The sequence below is a fragment of the Camelus dromedarius genome, chromosome 13 (genome assembly GCF_036321535.1).
Source record: "Camelus dromedarius isolate mCamDro1 chromosome 13, mCamDro1.pat, whole genome shotgun sequence".
Taxonomy (NCBI): domain Eukaryota; kingdom Metazoa; phylum Chordata; class Mammalia; order Artiodactyla; family Camelidae; genus Camelus; species Camelus dromedarius.
The window spans coordinates 665,258-687,309 of NC_087448.1; the positions used below are offsets into that span (position 1 = coordinate 665,258).

Here is a 22,052-nt window from a genome sequence, read left to right on the forward strand (position 1 = left end):
CTGAACCCCAGGCCCTGGAGGAAAAGGCTGGGAACCGCAGGAGAGGCAGGGGCGGTGATGGGAGACTCAAGGATGGAGCTGGCCTGACACTTCCCCACAGCTGACTGATGCCCGTGGTCACTCGGCTTGTTCCTGCTCTGTCCCCAGCACCTACAGGGCATCTGGCACACAGTAGGTGCTCAGTGAACACCAGCGGACTGAGCGAGTCAGTGACATCCTGAAACGCTCCTGTTCAGTGCCAGGGCTGGTCAACAACCTGCAGCTGGTTCGCGGGGCCTGTCTCGCCTGGTCTCTGCACCGTTCAGCCTGTGGGGAGAGACTGGATTCCGAGTGAGCACCTGGTGGTGACCGGGCAGGAGAGCCGTTGCTGGCCTGCACTGCGCTGACCATGCTTTAAGGTGGGGGAAGTGAGGCAGAGCCTGTGGCCCACCCAGGACCCCATTGGGGTCTGAGTGGGTCTGGAAGGCTACTGGCTTGGCCCCTTCAACTCCACCCTCCCCTTTTCTTCCCAGGAAGAGGACGCCAGCCAGCTTCTGTTTATGGAAGAACTGAGAGATTCACTGGGCTTGGCCTCCCAAGCCCTTGGGTGTTGTGGTTGCAGAATCCCCCCCACCTCACCGAGTGTCTGCAGCCTGAGCTGGTGGGCTGGGGCATCTGGATGTTCTTCCTGACTGGCTCCCATTTTCTCGATGAGGACACGAAGGGCAGGGAGGTAAGTACCACAGCCAAGGGTCAGAGCCAGAGCCAGGCTGAGCCCAGAGAGGTTTGCCCAGGGTCAGGGCTCTCAACGCGTGTACTGGTGAGAACCCTAAAAGTCACCGCCCGACTGGGGCAGCAGGCCTTTTCTGTGGAGGCCCAGAGTGTGAGTACGTGAGGTCTGCGAGTCAGATGGCCTCTGTCCCAGCACTGAGCACTGTGGTTGTAAGTGGCCGAGAATGATGAGTGCTGGTGGGGCGTATCCTCGTAACACTTGGCTCTCAGGTGCGTGGCTCGGGCTCAGTGTTATCGGGCTTGCGGAGCCCTGGTCGACTGTACGGGAGACACACTGGACAGTCCAGCAGAGCACGTCTGGCCCCTCATGGGGTGTCCCAGGCACGGGATAGGCGAGTACCAGGGAGGCAGGCGCCTACCTGTTTGCTCTCCCCACCGTGGCTGCATTCTGGTGGGTTCAGGATCCCCTCCCTGGGAGCTCGTTCTTGTCCTTCCCAGGCACCTGAGGGACACGCTGAGGATGTAAGTTGAGGGGCCCTCCCCAATCCCACGGAGCTGGCACGACCTGGGAACCTGCATTTTGTGGGGCGTCCCTCTGCCTCTGTTTGAGGACCGTCATTTACTGGGGCCTTGGCAGGAAGAGGCCCCCGGGACTGGGAGAGTGCAGCCCCAGATCCACTGCGAGCTCTGGTATCTGGAAACAGCCTCACAGGAGAAGGTTTGTTTCTGCGAAGTTGGTAACGTGGAGGAGAGCCCGGCTCGAAGGCAAACCCAGGATCTCTGTGAAGTGAGTCTGAACCACCTGGGAAGGCAGGGGCCGCCGGAGCGCAGGGCTCGGCCTGTGTGATCAGAGCGCGAGGCCTGCTTTGTGGTGAAGGGTGCTCACCCAGAACGGACCTGGGAGGACACCCGCCGCAGTGAGCGGGGGAGGCCAACAGCCTGTCTGAGCCGGAGGCGAAACGCTGAATGGCACGAGGAAGCGAAGCGGCTCACGGCGCCGCCGAGGGGGCGGACGCGCACAGCCGCTGTGCCTTGGGAGACGGCCGCTTCCTGGCCCCGGGCTCCCCCCCGCGGCTTGGCCCTGACTCTCGCCGTCTGTCTCCCTCCCCGACGGCCGCTCTGGATCTAAGGCTCTTCTTCTCTCTGGTTGTCCCAGAGTCTCCCGCGAGTCTCTGTCTGTCTCCAGCTCTGTCCATCCTCTGTCTGTCTCTGTCTCTGTCTCTCTCTCTCCAACTCTGTTTCCACCTCCCTCCCCTTCCCCCTCCACGAGAACCACAGGAGAATTTCCGGGCTTTGGTCCTGGGGAAGGGGTGCAGCAGCTTTATTTGCGGAGCAGGGAGCGGGATCCGGGGCTGCGGCTGTGGGGCTAGGGGAGCGGAGCTTGGAGGAGGCCCTCTGAGGGCAGCAGGGAGCCCATGAGCCGGTGGAGCCAGGCCGTGTAGCGGGAGACCCGGGTGTACACCCCGAAGTGACCAGCAGCCGCACAGCCCTCACCCCAGCTGACAACGCCCGTCAGGTACCACGTGCCCCGGAAGTGGGTGGCGTGCGGGCCCCCGCTGTCCCCTTTGCAGGCGTCCTTGCTGCCGTCCAGGTAGCCGGCGCAGAACATGTTGTCTGTGAGGGCAGGCGACCCCAGCCTCCGGCGCGACTGCTCCAGGCAGTCCTGGGTCAGGAGCCGGGGCACCTGGATGGCCATGAGCACGCGCGCCGTGGCCCCACGGTCCAGGAGCTGGCCCCAGCCGCTGACGGCCGAGAAGCGGACGAAGGCCAGTGTCCGCTCGGAGAAGGTCTTCTCGGGCAGGCAGAGGGGCACCACGTGGTCGCTGAGGGCCACAGGCCGCTCCAGGCGGAGCAGGGCCAGGTCGTGGTCTGTCTTGCCCGGTACGTACGTGTCGGGGACGATGACTTGAGCGATCTGCCGCTCCTGCTCCTCGCCCTCACGCTGGCCAAGGTCGTGCTCGCCTGCGGGGAGACTGCCTGCTTGGGCCCCTCCTTTGGGGCAGGAGAGCCCTGCGTCCCACCCCAGGCTGCTAGTGGGTCAGCAAGGGTGTGAGTCAGGTGGGGAGTAGTGGAATCTGGATCCTGGGGGGCACGTGAGGGGGTGTCGGCCAGGCAGCTGAGGGGGCGGGCCTGGTCCCCTGCTTCTTCCAGACCTGCCTGGCCCCCCGGGGGTCCTTGTCATCCCATAAACCCACCAGGCAGAGGCCCAGGCAGTGCAGCCCTGGCTGGGGCACCCCCGGGGCTCTGGGCCCAAGCGAGACAGGAACAGCAGTCACCCATGACTTGGTTTGCGGGGAGAGAGCTGAGGGCAGCGGCTGTAGCGGGGCCCTGTGGGTGCTGGGATTGCTCCTGGTGGTGGAAGTTGGTGGTTCGAAGCCCTGAGTCATTGTCATTCAAGAACCGTCTCCTGTCAGAAAGAGGTAACCCCAAAACCTACCGAGCACCACCGTCAGGTTCCTCCAGTTCCGGATCCTGTCAAAGCAGTGGGCGGCAGAGACCACCCAGGTGACGTCGAGCAGGGCTCCCCCGCACAGCAGTGCCCCGTTCAGCTTCAGCATGGCCTGGCGGGGCACCACGGACGGTGGAAGGTTGCGTTACCGCCACCACTTCCTCGGGGACTCCCCTTTCCCGTGCACCCTCCAGGGGTGGGGGCTCCGTTCTAGCTAAGGGAGCGGAAGGCTGGTGGACGATGGAAATGCTGGGCTGGACATGCGGTCACCCAGGCTTGGATGGCCAGGCACAGCTGGAGCCTCACCTGCCAGGGACACTCCCCTTTGGGGCAGACCTTGCCCCCCACAATTCTTCCTTGGGGGTTGCTGTTGTTTCTTTTCTCCAGAACAGGTATTTTCCCACATGGATACTCAACTGTGTGAAACAAAAGTCAGCAAAACGTGGGCATGGGTGGCGACTGGCCCCAGAGGGGGCTGTGTCGCTGCTCCTGCCAGGGCCGTGGGCAGGCCCTGGGGGTGCTGCCTGGCGAGCAGCGGCAGAGGGGCTGGTTTGGCAGGAACAGAGGTCCCCTTCCTGAAACTGGGTCCTGCTCCTCCTTCCGGGGAGACGTGCCACCTCTGTGTCACTAGAGGTGTAAGGGATGCTGTGTGAGGCGACTGGCATTCAGACCATCGTGCTGCTCTCTGACCCGCTCTCAGTTTCCCTCCTGCTCCAAGAAAGCCCCTGGGCTGGAAAAGAAAGCATTTCGGGGCAGCAACTGAATTTCAGGCCTTTAGACAAGGCTGGGTACCCCGCCTCTGGGGAGACACAGAGCTGGGGGGACACAGAGCTGGGGGCCCCAGCCTCCGGGCTGCAGCCCTTTTCATTTGAGGTTGGTTTGGAGGAATTTTCCATTTTCATAAAAGCACTTGCCTTTGACAAGATGTGGAATCCAGACTCGTGCTGTGGTCAGTAGACACTGGGTATGGTGATCTAGCGCCTGGCGTAGGAGTGGAGGTGGGCTGGCAGAGAGCTGCCCAGATGGGCAGGGGCCCGGCGCACCCCGGAGGCCGCTCCCTGGGCTCTGCCCTGCGCACCACTGCCCTCCCTGCTCTCGGGGTTGGGGAGGGACAGCCGCCTCCACCTGGGCCTCTCTCCCCACCTCCCAGAGCACACGGTGCCGGTGCCTGGGGATGCTCAGTGATGCCATGTCTCCCTCCCCATCTGGCCAATGAGGGGACATGTGGCAGGGCAGGACGATCAGAAATGGAAGTGCACACACCGCCCTAGAGCCTGGTTCCCGAGGACCCGTTACCTGTGGGCACGCAGGACACCCCGTCCTCCTGGAGTGCGTAGCCCTTATGGCACCAGCAGGAGCGCCCAGCCTCTGCGTGGTCAGTGCAGTACTGCTCGCAGCCCCCGTTGTCATTTGTGCAGATCAGCTGGCTCTTCTGGTCTGAGGATGGAGGGGACAGCTGAGGGGGCCTCCGCCAGTCAGGGCAAGCCAGCCTGGTGGCCACCCTTCTCTGGGTGGGGGTGTCCTGTACAAAGGTGGCACTGAGCTGCTAGCTCCAGAGATGGCCTGGCACTGCCTGCTCTGTGGATTGATCCGGAAGGTCCAGACCTGGAGTTTGGGGCTCCCACACCCGCACAGCTTAGCGGCTGAACTTGGTGGAACTGTCACATTTGGCAGGTGGACCGCATATATGGTTTGTAACAGCACGTGGGGAGGTGGAGCTCCCCAACTGCCTGGGCCATGGGATGTGTGGACACCACAGAGGTGCAAGGACTCACCTGGGTTCCAGGGGCATCAGAGTCCCCAGTGCCGGGGGCCCCGAGGGGGTGGGCGGTCAGGTGAGAGAACTAGCACCTTGGACCCCAGGCCCCAGACTCTTAGGGTGGAGGGCCCTTCTGGGTCACCTAGACCACCGGACCCAGCTGAGCCCAGCCCTGCCCTGCGCTGACCAGCCGGTGCTGTCAGCCCCCAGGACCCGTGAAGCCCCAGAGCCCTCACCTGTCTCACAGTTCCGGCCCTCGAAACCCTCGGGGCAGAAGCAGACGTAGGACTGAAGCTGGTCCTCGCAGGAGCCCCCGTTCTGGCAGGGACCCGAGGCGCACTGGTCCCCGTCTGTGCGGTGGGTCAGGGTCAGTGTGATGGGGGCGGGCTGGCGGGCAGGTGCAGACGGTGCTCCCCTACTCACCGTTGTATGAGATCCAGAACTGCTTCTAGGGGTGGAGAGGCCGCGTGAGACTCGGCCTCCGCGGAGGGAGCCGGCAGCTGGGCTGATGGGGGCTGGGGCCTGGCCCCTGTGCTGGGCTCTGGCAGCCAGACTTCTCTGGAGATGAGATGGGTCCCTCTGGGGAAGCATGTTCCCCCTCCCCCATCACTAAGGCCACCAGAGGTCACACATCTCCTCTCCCAAGTCGGAATACCCAGGTTCCAGCCCCATCTCCGCCCCCGGGCTGTGAGCTTGGACAAGACACTCATGCCCCTAGAGCCTCCCCTTCCTCCTCGGATGTCGATGGCTGTCCAGATGCCGCGGACCCCAGAAAGGTCGAGAAGGAAAGCAGGGGCACTCTGGCCTGCAATAAAAGTGACTCCTGAGGAGCGTCTTTGTCAAGTGAACTAAAACTCGCAGGGCTGTGAGAATATAGCGAGGTGAGAACCGATGAAAAGGTTTAGAAAAGCCAAGTGAGACACAGCTGAGGGGTGACGCCCTCCGTGTTCCTGGGAAGGGTCCTGTCAGCCTCCATCTCCAAAAGCCCTGCTTCCTGCGAGCGTGACAAGTGTGTCCTATGTCAGGTGTGTGTCCTGCAAGTGCGATGTGAGACGCGGTCTTGTCCCACTACCACCTGCCCCACAGCCCTGGGGACAGTTCAGAGGATGTGTAAATACGCATCTTTCTGAATGTGGAGGGAGACGGCCCACCCGTGTGGCCCAAGTGCAGGGGAGGAAGCAGTGGTTCCCCAGGTGCTTCCCAACTCAAGTGTCCTGAAGAGGCACCCACGGTGGGCACAGCAGTGAGAGGCCTGGCCAGTGTCTCCAGTGCAGCCCCTCTGCAAGGCACGGACGGCTGGGGGGACTTCCTTGGGGACCCATCAGACTATATTTCTGATGCAGAAATGAGGATGTATGTGCGCTGGAGCTGCCTGTGTGTGGAGCGCACACACGGACACGAGCCCCTGCAGACTCGCACTGACCACATACCCTACCATGCAGAGGGCGCCCCTGCGGGGCAGGCTCACCGTCCTCTCCAGGTTCTTGAAGATCTCCCTGGCTTCCTCGAAGGAGCACAGCTCCTCCCTGCACTCTCTCTCCAGGGAGCCCGGCCACAGCTCCTCCAGGAGCGAGTTGGCACGCCTCTGTCTGTGCAGGATGCTGTGGGCTTGCTCCTGGGTGATGAAGACTGAGAAACGGACCCCATAAGACATTGGCCACCCGCACGCACCCCGTCCTGCCCAGTGTTAATGGGAGTCACGGTTCCTGTCTGAGAGCCTAGCTGGACTCGAAATAGGAGAGCTTTCTCAGGGCTGCCAATAGGCAATCCTGCAGAAGCTTCGTGTGCGAGGATCAGGCAATATATTAAGTTATCGACCTGGTCATGTCACTTGTAGGAATTTACCCTAAGGAGCTACTCCAAGGCACGCACAAGGACCCAGCTGCAAGGAGAGCTGTAGGGGATACTAGTCTGAAGCACGCTGATGCCATGCTGTCACGGAGGGTGATGCTTAGGAAGATGTGATATTGATGAAAAAAGATGATTAAACAGGAAGGACCAGGGGCAGCCCTGGCTTTCTCAAGCAGCAAACCAGGATGGGTGACCCTGTCACTCTAACCCCAGACTAGTGCTTGGCTGTGGGATTTGGAGGACAACATGAACCGGATTTTAGGGCCCTTGGTTTCCACCCCGGCTGCCACTCGGCCCTGGGGAATCACGATGAGGACACTTAGGGAGCTCTAGCTCTCCCTGAGTCCCCAGTCAGGCCTCCCAGCGACCACAAGGGGCGCAGTCACAGCCCTGGTGGCAGAGCCGAGCAGCCCAGCGTCCCCACACTGTCCCTGGCACCAGCTGACCAAGAGGCTGAGAGACCAGAGCGAGAGGGAGGCACTTCTGAGCCCCAGGTTCTGTGTGCTGGTCCAGCTGCCTGGGCGGGGCCCCACGGTGGCTGGAAAAGCGCCCCCCCGCCCTGGGGTCCCCGAAGTCTGGAAAACAGTCCCACCGAAGCCTTTACTCTGAGTGCCTGGGCACTGTCTGCTTTTTGGAAAGATCACAGCTGAGCGGCCGGCAAACCCTCCAGGTGACCGGGTGTGACAGCTATGTGGGCCAGGTTGGGGGGACCTGGCTGCCTGCCTCTGGGTTGGGAAGCCTCCTCCACCTACCTGCCGCCAGAGACCCCTGCAGGCTGAGCAGAAGGCCGAAGAGGGCCAGCCCCCGGTGCTGGGAGGCCATGGTGAGGCCCTTGGTGTCGGCTGGGCTGCTGACACAGGGCGGGAGCGGGGCAAAGTTCTCAGAGCTGAGGGGGTGGGGGAGGAGGCCTCACCTCCCAACACCCAGTGTGGGATCCCCACACCAGGTGCAGAGCTGGGTGGGGATTGGGAACAGAAGGACGGATGGGGCTGCATCTGGCACGTGCACTCAGATGCAGCCTCAGGCTTAGGAATGCAGGTTAAGAGACAGAATTAAACAAATGAAAAGCCAGACCCTGCAGTGATAATACCAGGGACAGGAGAGCAGGTTGGGTGTGAATGTAAGTATCTTGGAGAGAGCCACAAAGGAGATGTACTTGGGCCCTTCTCGGCCAGAGGCCTGGAGCACCAAGGGGAGGGGCGTGTGCCCCCACCCAGGCTCTGTCTCAGTCCCCGGTCACCTAGGTCTTGTTCCCCATGCCCTCCTGGGCCCAGGCCACTGTCCTGGGCTGTTGGCCATGAAAGGGTTTCTCTGGGCTGGACTTTCAGCTGAAACTGGGACATCCTGGGCATACTGGGACAGTTGGTTACCATGCAAGGCTCATGGGGGCAGCCACCCTGGGGAAATAACTTTTCTGTGAATAGTGGAGGCCGAGGACAGCAGCTCTGCATGTTTCTCTTTGGAGGTGGGTGACGAGGCCCACCTGCTGCCGGCGGCTCTTGGCTACTCCCTAAATGGAAGAGTTAGTCCTTAGAGGATGTGTTTTACTGCTCACCTCTGGAATTTCTAATTGTTACTATCAATAGTTGCTTCAGTGTTTAGGAATTTAATTATACAGGAGTTTATTCATGTGGGAGAGGGGGAGGGGAGGAGGGACTGTCGCAGCCTTCATGGTGACTCCTGGGCAGCGGGTACAGTGGCTCTGGAGTCAGCCGACATGGTGGGTGGTGGGAGTCCTGGCTCCGTTTTCTCCCGGCTTGGGGAGGTGGAAGCCATTCCTTTGAGCCTCACTTTCCTAACGGGGCAGCAGGGCGGGCGGCTCCTGCTGAGAGCCTGGTGGCCCGTGGTGTCCCATGAGGTCCAGCAGAACTGCCCTGGTTGCTGGGTGCGGCCAGGCCCAGGGGTTCCTCCCACCCAGGGCCCGCCTGCCTTCTCAGACTGTGCTTTGCGCCTTCACTTTTCCACTCTTAGTTGGATAGACATTATAAATTGGTATTGAGTAAAAATTGACTTTTTCCTGCATCTGTGGGGCTAGTCTTTCCCTCTCTGTTTAGTTTGTTACTATGGCAAATTCTAGCAATAATTTCCTGATATCACACCATCCTTGAATTCCTGGGACACACTTACTTGGTTAGAACATATTACTTCTGTTTACAACATACAGTTGGATTTTATTTGATTATACTTCATTTGTAATTGTTGCATTTATGTTCATAACTTTATTTCTTCTTGTATCCTTTTTGTCAGGTTCAGGTAACTGTTAAACTTACTTAACACAACTTATTGAGCTGCTTTTCTTCATTTTATAGTCTCTGAAATAGTTTGTATAAATATTTTGTATATTTACCTTAAAAGTATGGCTAAAACTATAAAGCCTTCTCAGTCTGGCACCTGTTTGGGGGTAAATTTTCTTTCCCTGCAACTCAATTTCTTTGTTACTCATCAACCCAAGTATTTAATTTTTTTTAAGAAATTGTTAATTTTAACAATTTGGTTCTTGAAAAAAATTTCCTGTTTTGTCTGTTCTCAAATGTATTGGCAGAAAGCAGTTCATGGTGGTTTCCTTGTTTTAAAACCTCTATTTGTTGTGGAGTTTCTCAGCTTTTCCATAAATTGCTGTATTTTATTAGAATCTTCAAGGAATAAGATCTTTTGTTGTTGATTTGTTTTGACTTTATTATTTTCTTCTATTATCCTAATTTTTTTCTTCATACTTTCTTTGGATTTTATTTCTTTAGACGGCTGACGTTTCTGTCATCTAAAAAATGAACTCTCTGCTTTTACAGCTGAGGGCCAGCAGCAAGAGCCGCTGACATTTATTCAGACTCCATTGATACAGTGAAGAACTGTGATTGTAAAATTTCATTTACATCAGCAGGTGAAAAAAAAAAGGAACAGTGACTGAAAACACGAGGTTTTAAAGTGCTTTATGAGGAAGAGATCACAAAAATGGGGGTGAATCCAGGCTGAGACATCGGGAACGGTGTCTGAACCACCAATATATTAAGTTATGCGACACATCGTTTCTCAAATAACTTACACGTGGGAGGAAAGCTGCTGCGCGTGCTGGCTACTTACTGCGACTCAGAGAGGGCTGGCCCTGCACGCAGACGGGGCGGGGGCGGGGGCTGTAAAGTGACACATCGCCAGCAGCATGGAGGCTATAAATACCCCCCTTACAGCGGGGACATATGTACAGACTTCGAAGTATATACACACATATAAAACCCTGCCCCCGCCAGCACAGAAAGAAGGGCCTCCAAAGAACAGAATTCGTTTCTGAAACACAAAAACAGTAAGACAGTTTCTTTCCAGTTTGCCTCGATTTGAATAAAATAAACTGCTCCTGTGCTGGGCGGTTCTCTACAGCACAGGAGGGCAGTTCTGAGACGCGGGGCGGCGGGGAGCCAGGGGAGCGGGGGCTCCGGAGCTCAGACGCTCCCTGGGCTGGGTGACACCTGCAAAAGCTGCATCTTTACATTTTCTTTAAAAACATTAAAAACAGCCTAATTCAGTGAAGCGCGTTAAAAAGTCGAGTCACCCATTTTTTTCTGTAGAAAAGGTGGTTAGTATTTTAAATTACAGTTTAAATTCTCTTTTGAGAGCGAATGGCAGGTGACGGTGAAGGAACCCCTGGTGTCTGCTTGTGTTTGCAGGACCGCTTCCTGATCCCGTGGAGGGAGGCCCTGCATCCACCTGTGACAGGGTGGGCCTCGCGGAGAGCCGCCAGTGTCCAAGAGTGCGCACGTCGCTCAGCGCAGTGTAAACCCCAGTAACAAAAAATAGTTTTGTATCAAATACAGTATCAAATTGTCACTTCATGTAAACACAGTGATTCTTGGTAAAGATTAGAGGCCAAAGTAAATTAATGGCCCTAGAATTAATCCCTGCTTAAAAAAACTTGAGAAAGACAAACTAGCCCCCGCCCCCAAGCTGTCGGGTCAGTGAGTCGGTCACTCCTTTTGGAAGCAGTTCCGCAGAACGCGCGTTCCTGCACACAGCACCAGACCAGAACGTCAGGGGCCCTAGCGGGGCGGCTGCCGCGTCCGCCGCCCGCTTCCGCCGGCTCCGGGCAAGCCCGGGGGCCGCGCGCTTCCTGCGCCCCGGGGAGGGATCCTGCGCGGAGGTGGGAGGGCGCGCTCTTCCCGAACCCTCGGTCTGGGCGCCGGGGCGGCACGCCGGTTCCGGGGGCGGCTCTGGGCACCGTCCCTCACCAAACCACGCCCAAGCAAAGGGAAACTCAGAGGTCCGCGGGCTGCTGTGGCCGCGGGCGTTCTCCCTGCAGCTCCGCCAGGGGGGCCCCGCAGCTCTCGCTGCAGCTGGACGAGGCGCTCAGCAGGCCGGACCCCGCGCTGGACTCTGCGGAGAAGCAGGCGAGAGCGGCTGCGGCGCGGCGCGGCGCGGCGGGGGCCCCGGGCCCCCGCCCCCGGCTCGGTCCAGGGCGCGCCGCCCTCCCTGTCGCCCCGCCCCGCGCGCGAAGCCCCTCCTTCCTCGCCCCGCCCCGCCGCGCCCCGCCGCACACCCGCTGGGGCCGAGCCGGCCGGGCGCCCGCCGCGGGGCTTACCTGGGCTGCTCAGGCTCGGGGCGGAGCCGGGCTGGTCGAGGAGCGAGGACAGGCCGCGGGCCGGCACCCAGCCCTCGGCGCCGGAGGTCAGGTTCCGCACATACCTGCAAGGGCGCAGGTCAGGCTGTGTCCACGAGCTGCGGGGCTGGGGGGCGGGGCCGCGCGCGTTGCGGGGTGGTCTTACCAAAGGCCCTCGTCGCCCTCCTGCACCAGCTCCACTTCGTCCCCGCTTCTCACGGCCAGCGCGTCGGGGCCCCCCTTCTCGTCCAGCCCCGTGACGGTGTACTTCCCGGGAACCTGGGGAGGGGACGGCACAGCGCCTGGCACACAGTCCCTGCCAGCCCGCCACCCAGCGTCCAGACAGACGGACGACGATGAGCACTCTGCCATTTGAGGGGCTTCGGTGCGACTATCACCTTACATTGGGAAGGTCTCCTAGTCCAGGAAGTGCCAGGTCTCACGTGGTGACCACACTAAGAACCTGACAAGCCTGCCTGTGTCCCCACAACATGCGGCTCCTGCACCCTAGAAGCTCCAAACAGCCCCAGGGCCTTTGCACACTCTTTCCTCTTCCTGGATCACTCCTCCCTCCTTGGCCTCTATCCTCACCCAGCATGTTCTGCCCTTTTCAAGTTTTTTGCCTTATGTGAGGGAAGAGTCTTGTTCACTTTGTCTTCTGTTCTGTCTTAAAAGCCAGTCAGTGCCTCACACAGCAGGTGCCCCACGTGTTGTGGATGGAGCTGGGGTGCAGTGTGGACACATGCCTGGGTGCTCCTGGAGCCAGAGAGCCAGGCCAGCGTCCACTGGCCTCACAGAGTGGCCTCACCTTCTCTCGATGCCCTGCACTGGCCCCGAATGGCACCCGAACTACACCGAGAGCAGAACACAAACCCACCAGGGCCTGCCTGGCCTTCCTGCCCGCCAGCCTAGGTTTCCCCTGCTGAGTACCACCCCCCACCCCAGTGCCCTGGCCAGCTCTTCTCGCTGCCAGTCCTCCTCGGCAAAGGCCGCCATGGCCACCTGAGACTGTTGCTCCCCTTCCCTGTGTCTGCCCTTCCACCTCTGGGTGCTTTGTTTGCTGTGATAAACCAGGTGTGAACCAGGGCTGCACCCAGTGGGCAGCAAGTAACTGTTGGTACAGCCCTGACTCTGGTGACTTAACAGGTAAATAGCTTCTCTCTGCTGCTCGTGCTAAAATAGGACTTGGTTGAGAGTGCAAATCCACGCCTCAGACAGAGCAGTCCCCCTAAAAGTGAGATCAAGGTGCACACACGGCTTTAAGAAAGCTCATCTGAAGGGCCGATCAGAGGTGTGCTCTGCTCCTGCCGTGAGGTGGTCTGACGGTGCTAATGGGACAGCCACCAGGGCCCGGCACCTGAAGTCCCTCCCGGCAGCCCTGGGCGCCACGGCCCCATGGTGCAGCTCTGGACACCCCCGCCCCCTGCCCTGGGCCCAGCAGTGCCGCTGACAGCCAGCAGGAGGCAAGGTTACCAGCTTCCGGAGGCCCACTCCGCCTTCTTCCTCTGCGTCCGAGGAGTTAATGGGCTCCTCCGCGCTGGACCAGCCGTCGTTGTCCTCAGGGGCCTCTGACGGGTGAGACGTTCTGCTCCAGCCTAGCGAGGAACAGGCTCCGTGAGGACCCCCTGAAGGTTGAGCCTCGAGTTCGAGGGTGGCATATGGAAGTCCCTGCCACCCACAAAGTGCCGCCGGGGGAAGTGGCGTGGAGGGACTTGCAGGACACCTGCAGACTTCAGCTTCAGCCGTGCAAACTGCCTAGGGGCCAGGCCAGAGCACCTGCCTCCATCACCAGAGATGAAGCCCAGCCCTCTCTGGACGGTGCATGCGTGTCCTGTGGGCTCTGCTACTTCCTGGGGGAGAACTCCCACCAGGCCCCTGCCTGCTGGTCCCAGGGAGCCTGAGGGCCTCCGACACCCATCTGTGTTGGGCAAACCAAGAGAGCAAGGCGTTTTCAATCAACACCTGCAATGGTCAACAGCCACTGGCTGGGCAGGAGGACAGTTCCTCACATGACATGACACAGGACTTGCTGAGGGCTCCTGGCCGGCCCAATCCTGGCCCTCAACGGGCTAGGTAGGGGCAGCCCTGATGCCAGTCACACATCTGAGCTTCCTTGGGCCGCAGGGCGAGGCTGGGAGGCCAGCCCAGGGCGCCTGGCCCCGGAGGCAGCCTGCACGCGTGCCAGCCACCTCTGCTGGGCCAGTGGACCAGGGAAGGGCTTCGTCTAGGCTTCAAGAGACACACGACGTCCCTGCACTAGTGTGTCTACCGCCCTGGTTTCTAAGAGGCGGCTGCAGGCACACCATGGGGAGGTGGGAGACGGCAAGCGCCCAGTTCTGGGCGAACACAGCAGAGGCCAGTAAGGAAGTAAGAGGCCAGAGACACACGCCTGGGGTGCTGGGTCCCAGCCACCACTTGGGGTCAAGTGGCACTTCGACCAGAGGCGAGCGAGTAGACCTGGGAGTCGGCAGACTCTCACACCCAGTTCTGAGTGACACTTGGAGTGGCTGAGGCACGCTTTTCCCTGAGGGTGTGAGGGAACCACAGCAGACAAGCGCAGTTGGGGCGCAAAGGGGCAGATGTCCAGCAGGCCAGCTCCCGAGGCCGACCATTCTGAAAAGCCTGTGTGGGAGGGGCATCAGGAAGACGTCTCTGTCTTCACAGAAAAGGGACCTGGGACCAGGTTCCCTCTAAGCCCACAGAGCCCTGAGCCCCTGTCCGCATCACCGCAGAGGCCGGCAGCCCCACAGGCTCCCCCCAAAGCCCCCACGAGCCCCTGCTCCAGGCCCAGCGCCCAGGGAGGGGTGGTGTCTGTGTAGGAAGCAGGGACTGCAGGCTTCCAGCCACAAACCACCCACCTCTCCTGCTTCGGGCGCATGGGCAGCGGCCAGCATGGGAAGTGCAGATGGACACTGGTGGGGGTCACCAGGGGTCCCGACGCTGGGCAGCTGGCCACACACGCCTGCCCCTCCAGCCCACACTGATGAACGGGGCTTCTGGCCACAAAGAACGTAGGGCTGAAGGAGGACAGTGAGGACAGAAAGGTGAAGGCCGTCCCCTGGGCAGAGAGGCAGAGCTGCGTGGTCGCTGTGTCTGCGAACCTGAACCCACGGACAGACAGCTCCACCCTCTGGCACCTGCGGAGAACAGGCCTTCCAGCTGCACAGCAGCGTCTGGGCCTGCGGTCACGCCCGACGGCCGGGGCTTCTGAATGAACCACCCGCGATGGACTGAGTATCCCTGCATCGGCAGAGCGACACCAGAGTAAAGGGAAACGCTGCGACCCACCGCCCGGGCACTGAGCATGGAATAAGAGAACGAGATGTTTGGAAGCACGACAAGCGCTCTGGATCATGCCGGGTGCGGGGGTGTTGCGAGAGGACGTGAGGCCAAGGTGACCCTGAATTTGGTCTGTTTCCTGTAAAGCAGTCATGAACATCAGTGCTGAAGAGGCTGTCCAGGAAGTAAGCACTTGGCATCGGCCAGGAAGGCCTGCAGCTCCCTGTCACCGCTGTGGCCAGGAGTGACGGAGCAGGAGGGGAGGCCTGGCACCGAGCCCGGGCTCAGGGCTGACACTGCTTCACTGCGAGGCCACCTCAGGTGAGGAGAGGAGCAGGCAGAGGTGACACCACTGGGCTCAAAGGCGTCAGAAGCGGTGTCTGAGCCGCATGGCCCTGGGCAGCTTCCTACACAAGGAGTCAGCAGAGCAGGTGCCCAGATGACGAAAGCCAGCCCCTCCCAGGAGACCACCAAGGGGCAGGGACTCTTCCCCGCAGCTTGGGGGCCTCCGCAGGGCGGAGGGCAGGGCTGGGGGAGGCGGTCGCAGCCCTGGGCTCTGAGCTCTCCCCCCTGGGGTGGCGAGAGGGTGCAGCCTGGGTCCCTGGAGTACAGACTGAGGCCAGGGTGGCTGTGGTGACCTCTGGGTGGCCTCTGGGTGTGCGTGTGGGGATTTGGTTCAGCCTGTACCCCTTGGGAACCTTCATGTTGTTTGGGAAACTCAGGAAGGTTCAGAGTGAAATTCTCTCTGATTTTCAGACCCTCAGTCTGGGCCGGGGTGGGGGGGGTCTTTGCCCTCAGAACATGAGTGGCAAGAGAGGTGAAGGCTTGAGGTCCAGCAGGAGAGCCTGACCCCATCTGCCTGTACCGCCGGGGTCTCCCAGGAAACGAGAGATGGGATGGGACCTGTCGGCTGCCGCATTCTGTGTTTCCACAGAAGCTTCGGGACAAACGGTGAAGCAGGATGGCCAGGGACGGGGAGCCCTGAAGCCTACGTGGCCAAACACCAGCCAGGTGTCAGAGCCTTGTTCTGCAGGCTCTGGGCAGAGCTGGTCAGAGGAGTGATGTCATCATGGCATCGGTCACCAGAGCGTCAGTGCAAGGAGCATTTGCCCCTAGCTCGGAGAGACCTACTTCGTTGTCTTAGATGACACGTGACAGCAAGACAGTGTCCCTAACCGGACGGGGAGGTGGACGTCGGGCTGGGCCACTCTACCTCGTAAACCAAAAGGCGTTGGGTCGCTCTTTACTTGGTGTCGCTTAGCTTTTTTGTCGGGACTGGTAGGAGAAGCTGCAGGAGGAGGCAGAGGCAGAAACAGAACAGGAGAGTGAGGAGCACGCAGACCACCCACGAGGCGCGAAAACACCGAGTTCACGCTGGGATGGACACACGGTGAACAGGCTCATTGTCACTGATGCAAGAAGCAGCTTCTGGGGAGCAAACGAAGCCGCCAGGGGCCCAGAGGGGAAAGGAGGGACTAGGAGAGCGTGAGGAGCTGCAGGGCTCACGCTGGCCGCGGGTGCGTCTTTCAGGTGTGCTTGCTGGGCTCTGCGTGGAGCACGCACGTGACTCTCCACACCTGGCCAGGGGCGTGGCACCTGCACTTCTTTTTTTTTTTTTTAGTTTGAGGCTAACTTAAAAGTATTTTATAAGTTGGAAAAAAAAAAACTCCAATTTTTTGGACCAGCGAGAAGAACCCTAGGCGGGACGGGCGTCTGGTACTCGCGGGAGCCCTCTCACGAGCCGCCTGGAACATCAGGTCTCGCCTCGTGCGCGGCCGCGCCGTGTCTCCCCTGCACATTCGCCGCCCAGGAGCACAGTGAGGCAGTCGGGCGGTGGGCCTGAAACGCCAGGGGCGGGGCTGGCACTTAGCGCTCTGGCAGGACGGTAACAGCCATGGGCTGGCAGGAAAAAGCCGGAGAGGGAGGGTGTGGGGAGGAGTTGGACTGAAAAAGCAAGTGACAACTCCAGTCTCCTCCAGTTTCTGGGCAGGCCTTCGGTGGAAGAGCTCGCCTCCACTTTGCCAAAGAAACAGCCCAGAAAAGAGAGCTCTGGCTGCACGTGTAACAGACACAGCGGCGAATGGAAAAGGGTGAGTCAATGGGAAATGCTTCCGTGGCGATGGCGGAGGCAGACAGCCCCGAGATGTCCACACGAACGACCGCGGCACGAATGGATGACAGACAGGCTGGGGCGGGGCAGGCGCAGCGCCGGCCCTGCCTTTACCTTTCTGCCCTTTCAGGGCAGCGAAGCCCTGCAGGGGGAAGCGCTTTCTCGCCAGCGCAGCGCTTTCTGACGCAGAGCTGGTGACCGCGCCGTCTAGAGGAAGAGAGGGACAGTGCGGGGCGGCTCTGCGGGCGGCTGGGACCTGCACTCCGCCAGCCTCGCCGAGTGGCAGGAGGCCGCGCGTCCCGGCACGGGCGGCCCGGCCCCAACACCCACCTCTGCCCTTCTCCGGGGGCCTCGGCAACGACGTGGAGCTCACATATCCCTCCAGGCTGAGCGGGTCTGTTTTCCTTTCTTCCAACTTTTTGATGTTTCTTGTGTTCCCTTTCGAGGGGCTGAGGACATCGGACACGTCAAGGAAGAAAGAGAACGTCGCCCAGTTAGTTGTCAAAGCTCCGAGGACGAGGGGTGGAGACCCCCGAGCTCCTCCCCAGGCCCGAGGGCCGCACGTCTCCCGCTGCACAGCCGCCACGGCCACGGCCACGTGCGCCCAGATTGAGCCGCGGAGCCAAGTGAGAGCAAAACCCGCCTTCCGAGCTGCTATGTGGAGGGCGGCTTTGTGGGCCCCTCTCCTCCCTCCCTGTCCTTCTTCCTTTAAACCTGTTGCTCTGAGGTTTATTTATTCAGACCGTATCCTGTTCCATGAATGACTAGAGGTGGCACACGTGAGGAAAAGGTAAAAAGCAAGTGAATGAATGAAATAACAAAGGAAAAATAAGAGCAGGAAAGGCGCAACGATGCCGATGTGAGACGCGCCCCCGCGTCTGCGAGCTGGATGCCTTGGGAGCAGCTCTGGCTCCTTGCACCCCAGGGCCCCTGTCTGCTGGGGGCGCGACCAGCACTGAGATGCTGGCGCTCGACCGCTTTCGGGACAGCTGCACGCACACGCGGTCACAGCGGGAACTGCACCACAGATGGAAGCCACCAGAGATGTGGGGGCTGCTCTCCACCTGGGACAGGGACCAGGCACACAGGCCTTGAAGCTGACCTGCTGGGACTGGCCACCAGGATGTCGGTCCAGGGATGCACGCGGGGGCCTCTGGGCAAACTCAGAGTGATCCTGATGACCAGGGGACTCTGGTGACGGGGCCATGTGGACTCAGTGGCCTGAGCTAATTCCCACGGTGACCCCCCCCACAGTGGTGGCCAGGTCCTCACCTGGTGCTGGCAGGCGCTGGCAGCGGCAGGCTATGGGACTGCTCCAGGGCTCTGTGCTGGCTGGCCTCTGCGGGGACAGAAGCCCAGCGCGGCTCAGGAACTCGAAGCAAATGGAGCTCCTTCCGCTCCAGTTGCTGCGGTGTCTCAGAGGGTAAGAATTTTGAGGCTGCTTTGAACGCATGGAAAGGGCCCCTAGGGCAACAGGACCGAAGGCACTGAGAGGAAACCGCACCTCGACACGCCTGCAGCTGGCTGGTCAGCACCTTGCGGATCTCGCTCACCCACGCGGCCTTGATTTCGGGAGTCGGTGCCTGTGCCCCAGAGGCAATGCCGGGAGGTGAGTGCTCCTGTCCCCCGAGAACACACTTAGCGGGCTCACCCTGGAGACGGCCCCACGCGCCGGGCCTACCTGTACGATGTAAACCTCCTCCCGGGCGTTGTACCAGATCTCAAACTTCCGCGTGTCCCCTTTCACATTCTCCGTGATGCCAACGGCCGTCATCTGGGAGGGCAGCGCGGGGGAGGGCGTGGGCGCGTGGCGAGGGCACTGCCCGCTCCAGAAGGCACCGTGCCGTGGCTTGGGGTGGGGGCTAAGGACGCCGGGGGTCCCGGGCCCCACCCCCAAGGGTACGGCGGGGCGCCGGGCGGCGGCGCGGACTCACGTTCAGGGACTGCTTATAGCTGTAGGACGGGGCCTTCTCGTAGCCCTCCCCGTTCTCCTCCCGCCTCTTGCAGAACAGCACGGCTTTCTCGTGCAGGAACAGGTGGCGCTGCATGGGCTTGAACCTGGCCAGGTCCTTCACCTTGGCGTGGCCCTTCTTGTGGTCGGTCCAGACGCTGAAGGAGCCCTGCATCAGCAGCTTCCCCAGGTCGCTCAGGTTCCCCTGGTCGTGGCAAAGGAGGGCGTGAGCCCTCGTGCTGCCGCGCGGAGCCGTGTGGGAAGGCCACGACCCCACACGCGGGAGAAGGCCGACCTACGGCCCCAGGAGGTCGGGGGTCCTGGGGGCCCTGGGGGAGGAGCGGGGCCTTGGGTGTTCAGGGCAGTGAACGGCTGTGTCACTGCAGTGATGGACACGCCTCATCCGTCTGTCCAGGCCCACAGAACACACAACGCAGAGTGACCCTGCGTGCGCTGTGGACCCTTCGTGCCATGTTGTTGACGGTGACCGAGGCCCGGCTCGTGCGGGGCAGGGGGCTGTGGGGCCAGCTGTGCGTGTGGGAGCAGCGGTAAACAGGAAAGCCCTGTACTTTCGCCTCAATTCTGCTGTGAACCTAAAACGGCTCCAGAAACAAAGCCCACTAACAAAAACACCAAACAAACTGAGGACGCACGCTGGGTGGACTCAGAAAGGCCCTGTGCGTGCGCCCGACGTGGGCACGCAGAGGACGAGGGAGAAACCCGACTTCCACGCTCACAAGCGGCGCCAGAGAGAACGGATTCAGGGACAGGCCAGGAGTGAAGGGTCTTCAGGGCTGTCCGTGCAGGGACGCACCCACCGGGGGGGAAGCTTCCTGCAGCCAGCCCGGCAGTCAGAGTCAGGTGGCGGCGGGATTCCAGGTGGTGCGGGTGCACAGCCCGCACCGGTGATGGGGCGGCCTCCGCCTGCCCTGCTCAGACCCCGTGCCCAGGCTCATGGGCACCGCTGGCCCTCACCTCGTAGCCAGTGATGGCGATCAAGTGCATGGAGTCGTTCACGGCCTTGAGAATGCCCAGGATGGAGCTCAGCGCCTCCTGCAGGTCCTCGGCTCCCTCGCAGTTCTTGCTGTATTTCAGCATTTCCTGCAGGAGGTTCACAGCCCATCTGGACACTGAGCCCCACCACTCCATGAGTGGACCGTGCTCTGTCTCACAAGTGCAGCCCTGAGTGGCCCCGAGCCCGGATCCTTGGGACACGTGTGTGGTTCCCTGTGCAGCCGTCACTGCCAGGGATGGGACCACACACATGCTCCCCACATGGGGGGCCTGCCTGGCCCACTGGCCTCGCCTTGGAGCAGCTCAGGAAGCCGCCCTCCCCATCCCTGCGGCCCCACACCCTTCCCAGCAGCCTGCGTAGAGGCTGCAAATCGCAGATGTCCCCTGAGTGGGTCACTGGCTGACCTCCGCTGTCCCCTTGCAGCACCTGGTCTGGACGAGCACCCATCTCCTAGTTCTGATCCGTTACTCCTTCCCTCCAGACACGACACCCCAACGAATAAGCTTCTTCTCCCCATTCTCACTTGGGCCTTGGGGAGCTACCCATGCTGGGCCCCCAAGGCAGCGGGACGCAGGCGGCCCTGCATGTGCTCCTGGGGCAGGGCCGGCCTGCCTGTGTCCCGCTGTGTTCCTGGCCCCTAACGGCGACCCCCCACAAAGGCGCGTGAAGAGCCAGGGCCTCGCAGAGATCGCAGAGCTCAGGGTCTGGCTGGGGCAGCCGCCACTGGGTGGTGCTGGGCGGGCGGCCAGCTGGATGGGGGCTGCGGGGGACCCCTGGCCAGGCTGGAGGGGGAGGGGCTCCGGGGGCTCCGGCGTCTCACCTTGAGCAGCAGCTGGTACTTGGTGATCCTCTGGACGGGCTTCAGCAGGTAGGAGTCCAGGCTTAGCTTATGGTCCAGCTTCCTCTGACATTCCTGCAACCACCAAACTCGGGTTTAGACAGTTCCCGCCGTTCCTTGTTAGGGAGTCAACCGGCAAAGGAAAGCCTGCGCTCAGGGGCAGGAAACACACCTGGAAGAACGGGCAGTCGGCGCACTGCCTCCACAGGCTCTCGGAGCGCGGCTTGTTCTGGCAGTACTTCTCGTAGACCTGGAACTCCTCCATCTGCACCGGGATGCGGGCTGCATCACGGGGCGCCCCCGTGTCTGTGCAGGTCTCCGCCCTTCCCAGTCAGCCCCTCCGATGCCCCCGCCCAGCGTCCCTGCCTCTGGGCCCAGCCTGGCCTCTCCCTGAGTCAGGGCCAGCCCCCATCCCAGACGCACCCCGCCCGGAAGTTCACATCTCAGGGCTGCCCTCGTCCTGGTCCCTCTTTCACAAAGACCAGCTCCACATGGCTGGGCTGTGCCTCAGGGATAAACGCGGGACCAACACTGACTTTGTAAAGAAAGACTCTCCCGGGCTCAGCTCACACTTCATGCATCATAATGCTGGTGGGCCTAACAACCCCCCCATAAACACTGGCCGCTGCCCACACCGGAGGCCCTGCTCAGCAGGTCCAGGCTGTGACCTGAAAACCTGCACCGCTCCCAGCCTCCCAGGAGGTGCTGATGCTGTGGGAACGGGCCACTTACAACCACTGAGCTACAGCGTGACGTCCCGGCAATTCTCAAACAGCATTAGGGCTGGGGGGGGGGGGCGCGGGGGAGGGGGGGGTCATTCCTGACGGCCAGTCTGAGCGGTGCCGGCTCACGGGGACACGGGACCGTGCCCACACCTACTACTTGAGAGCGCCAGTGGCTGTCCAGTGTCGGCCAGACACGGGCGGGACCAGCAGGAAGCCCACACCAGCCTGCAGGGAAGTCAGCTTCGCCTGACGCCTGCCGTCAGCACCTGGACGCTTTATAGTTCCGGCATCTCTCAAAGCTGCTATTTTATAGCTTTCCTCTTTTTTGAACCAGTGATTGGGTTTTTGATAAAACTGCTTTTCTGGCCCTCCCAAAAGCATCAGGTCACCTCAGCCAAACTGGAAACATCTGTACGCATAATTTCGGTGGGTTAGAGAACGACTGTGATAGAATTTAAAGTCATTATCGCTCTAAGTAGTAATTTTAAGCAGCAAGGCGCAGCCAAGCCTGCAGCTGAGAGGAACATACCCTTTCCAGAAAGCACCTCCCTACCAGCTCGGGGCAGTCTTTGTAGTTCTCCAGCTCCCTCAGGAATATTCTAGACAAAGAAAGCTTGCGTTAGGTCTTCTGCACAGCACCCAGAGTCAGGCGGCATCTGCAGCAAGTTATTAGGTGCTATTTTCCAGGCACGTGCCCTGACCCTGCACAGGCCAGGCCCCGTGTGGCTGCGCCACGTCTCTGGTGTTGGCGGTCACGCAGAAGCCATGGGAGGCCACAGCAG

General features: G+C 60.8%; 2 protein-coding genes across 17 annotated transcripts in view; both read right to left on the reverse strand.

Annotated features, from left to right (window-relative positions):
• Positions 1-2,003: 2,003 nt before the first annotated feature.
• Positions 2,004-7,636, reverse strand: F7 (coagulation factor VII). Its single transcript, XM_010982812.3, has 8 exons — positions 7,523-7,636; positions 6,388-6,548; positions 5,343-5,367; positions 5,156-5,269; positions 4,457-4,597; positions 3,467-3,576; positions 3,149-3,272; positions 2,004-2,673 (listed from the first exon to the last, which is right to left on the reverse strand). Exons 1-8 carry the CDS (start codon positions 7,590-7,592, stop codon positions 2,078-2,080), a joined length of 1,341 nt encoding a protein of 446 aa, XP_010981114.1. The 5' UTR covers positions 7,593-7,636; the 3' UTR covers positions 2,004-2,077.
• A 2,042-nt stretch (positions 7,637-9,678) lies between these two features.
• MCF2L (MCF.2 cell line derived transforming sequence like) overlaps positions 9,679-22,052 on the reverse strand; it is a 102,091-nt gene continuing 89,717 nt past the window's right edge. For 8 of the 16 annotated variants that reach the window (XM_064492936.1, XM_064492945.1, XM_064492937.1 and 5 more), the window contains 15 exons: positions 21,800-21,869; positions 20,718-20,810; positions 20,528-20,620; positions 19,668-19,793; positions 18,676-18,897; positions 18,423-18,515; positions 18,246-18,324; positions 18,014-18,080; positions 17,072-17,190; positions 16,856-16,948; positions 15,845-15,919; positions 12,826-12,947; positions 11,519-11,631; positions 11,335-11,438; positions 9,679-11,129 (listed from right to left, as the gene is read on the reverse strand). In XM_064492936.1, coding sequence (XP_064349006.1) covers positions 11,011-11,129; positions 11,335-11,438; positions 11,519-11,631; positions 12,826-12,947; positions 15,845-15,919; positions 16,856-16,948; positions 17,072-17,190; positions 18,014-18,080; positions 18,246-18,324; positions 18,423-18,515; positions 18,676-18,897; positions 19,668-19,793; positions 20,528-20,620; positions 20,718-20,810; positions 21,800-21,869 — 1,588 coding nt within the window. In that variant the 3' untranslated portion in view covers positions 9,679-11,010. Of the gene's footprint in view, positions 11,130-11,334; positions 11,439-11,514; positions 11,632-12,825; positions 12,948-15,844; positions 15,920-16,855; positions 16,949-17,071; positions 17,191-18,013; positions 18,081-18,245; positions 18,325-18,422; positions 18,516-18,675; positions 18,898-19,667; positions 19,794-20,527; positions 20,621-20,717; positions 20,811-21,799; positions 21,870-22,052 lie in introns of those variants that run through there. The other 8 variants (XM_064492944.1, XM_064492947.1, XM_064492948.1 and 5 more) reach the window with 4 other exon arrangements.

Bases quoted from the DNA above. Each gene is read 5' to 3' on its own strand.
- F7 (XM_010982812.3), bottom strand. From the start codon at position 7,592: ATGGCCTCCCAGCACCGGGGGCTGGCCCTCTTCGGCCTTCTGCTCAGC. The intron at 5,270-5,342 runs GTGAGTAGGGGA...CCCACCGCACAG, and splicing joins GTTCTGGATCTCATACAACG to ACGGGGACCAGTGCGCCTCG. The intron at 3,577-4,456 runs GTAACGGGTCCT...TGTTTCACACAG, and splicing joins GGTGTCCTGCGTGCCCACAG to TTGAGTATCCATGTGGGAAA.